Genomic DNA, 1,933 nt, shown 5'->3' with positions numbered 1-1,933 from the left:
ACCCCAGCCCCTACTTCCGTCAACAGAGATAATGTTATATCCGGTAGTGGAGAGTCCGCTATACTCCATTCTACTACGCAATCAAGACCAAGCGTTTTATTGAAGACCGCTGTTGCCATGGTAACGTCTGACGGCAATTGTACAGATGCTAATATATTGTTCGACGAGGGCGCACAGAGATCATTTATTAGAGGAACTAGCAGACAAACTTCAACTTAGCCGAAAGGGCACAGAGGTCGTACAGCTTGCAGCGTTTGGGTCGTCTTCGATGAAAGTCAGCCATAAAAATAAAGCAACCGTGTATTTGTTGACTGATAACAAAGAGAGGATAGAGATAGATGTTCTCATAGTACCAACCATTGCTGTACCATTGAGACACTTACATCGTACCACATCAGCACTTCCGTATCTTAGAGGGCTTAAACTTGCACATCCTGTTACAGAAGATGAAACATTCAACATATCGCTGTTGATTGGTGCTGACAAATACTGGGAGATCGTTGGAAACCGAGTAGTCCGAGGCAACGGTCCGACTGCGGTCCAGTCTAAGATAGGATACCTACTGTCCGGACCACTTCCGACATAATCAACAGATTCGGCTACAGATTACATCATGAACCTCATTACATCCCCGCCAGATGTGTCAGACTTAGAGAGATTCTGGAAGTTAGAATCATTAGGTATCAGCCATGAAAAAGACGAGGGAACTACTTCTGACTATCTTACGACCTATCAGATGAACTCAATTGAATTCAAGGACGGTCATTACTCAGCGAAGTTACCATGGAAACGTGAGCATCAACCATTACCCGACAACTACAACATCACAGTAAGACGAACAGAGAACACAATCCGGCGACTTCGTCAAGACCCGGATATGTTGCAGAAATACGGCAAGATAATTGCAGACCAAGAGAAACGAGGTTTCGTAGAAAGAGTTGTAGTTGACTATACCCGGAACCAGATACACTATATCCCACATCACGCCGTGAAGAAAGATTTAGCTACTACGCCTATCCGAATAGTATTTGATTGTAGCTGTCGACAGAACAAAGATTCCCCTAGTCTGAACGACTGTTTAGAATCTAATCCCCCAGAACTCAACGACTTGACTGGTATCCTTGTGAGATTTTGCCTACATAGATTTGCCGTATGCACCGATATTGAAAAAACGTTCCTGCACGTGCAACTAGACGAGAAAGACCGTGGCGTAACGAGATTCCTGTGGTTGAGCGACAGCAACAATCCATATAGCAGTTTGGTGACTTACAGGTTCAAATCCGTTCTTTTTGGCGCTACTTGTTCACCATTCATTTTGAACGCGACACTTATGAAACACCTCGATAGAAATGAACACGTCTGGGTGAGTGAAACCTTGAGGAAGGACTTGTATGTGGACAATGTTATTTCCAGTTTTCCAGATGAGGGTACCGTAGCAGACCACGTCCGTGATACATGTGATCTAATGTCGTCTGCTGGCTTAAATTTACGTTCCTGGAACTCCTGCAGCAATCGTCTGCGAGGTCTTGCTGAAGCCGAAGATGTGCTTGACTCTGACAAGGTCACGAAGATTCTTGGCATGCGATGGGATCCTATTACAGACCAGCTATCCGTGGCACAAAAGAAAATTCCTACGTTTGATTCCATGACAAAACGGTCCATACTACAGCAAAGCTATATGACCCACTTGGTGTCTTCAGTCCATTAACGGTTAGAGCCAAAATTCTTCTGCAAGATATATGGAAACAGAAATATGACTGGGATGTTCCCCTCCCTGAAGACATACAAATTCAATGGTATCATTTAGCAGAAGACCTAAACTGTTCGATTGTGACAAGATTCCCGAGGTACTATTTTAATGAAGCAGACGACACAAGTACTTCCGGTATAGCAGAAGATGTATCCCTTCACGTATTTTGTGATGCCAGTCTAC

At 44.0% G+C, this 1,933-nt stretch overlaps 1 protein-coding gene across 1 annotated transcript; it reads left to right on the top strand.

Moving 5' to 3' along the window:
• The first annotated feature begins 613 nt into the window (after positions 1 to 613).
• LOC123550503 (uncharacterized) lies at positions 614 to 1,708 on the top strand. The gene has a single exon (XM_045338935.2). The coding sequence runs from the start codon at positions 614 to 616 to the stop codon at positions 1,706 to 1,708; it is 1,095 nt and encodes a 364-aa protein (XP_045194870.2).
• The last annotated feature ends 225 nt before the right edge of the window (positions 1,709 to 1,933 follow it).

The sequence above is a fragment of the Mercenaria mercenaria genome, chromosome 6 (assembly GCF_021730395.1).
Source record: "Mercenaria mercenaria strain notata chromosome 6, MADL_Memer_1, whole genome shotgun sequence".
Classification (NCBI taxonomy): domain Eukaryota; kingdom Metazoa; phylum Mollusca; class Bivalvia; order Venerida; family Veneridae; genus Mercenaria; species Mercenaria mercenaria.
Note: the sequence above shows the minus strand (reverse complement) of the source record. Positions and strands in the feature narration are given on the sequence as shown.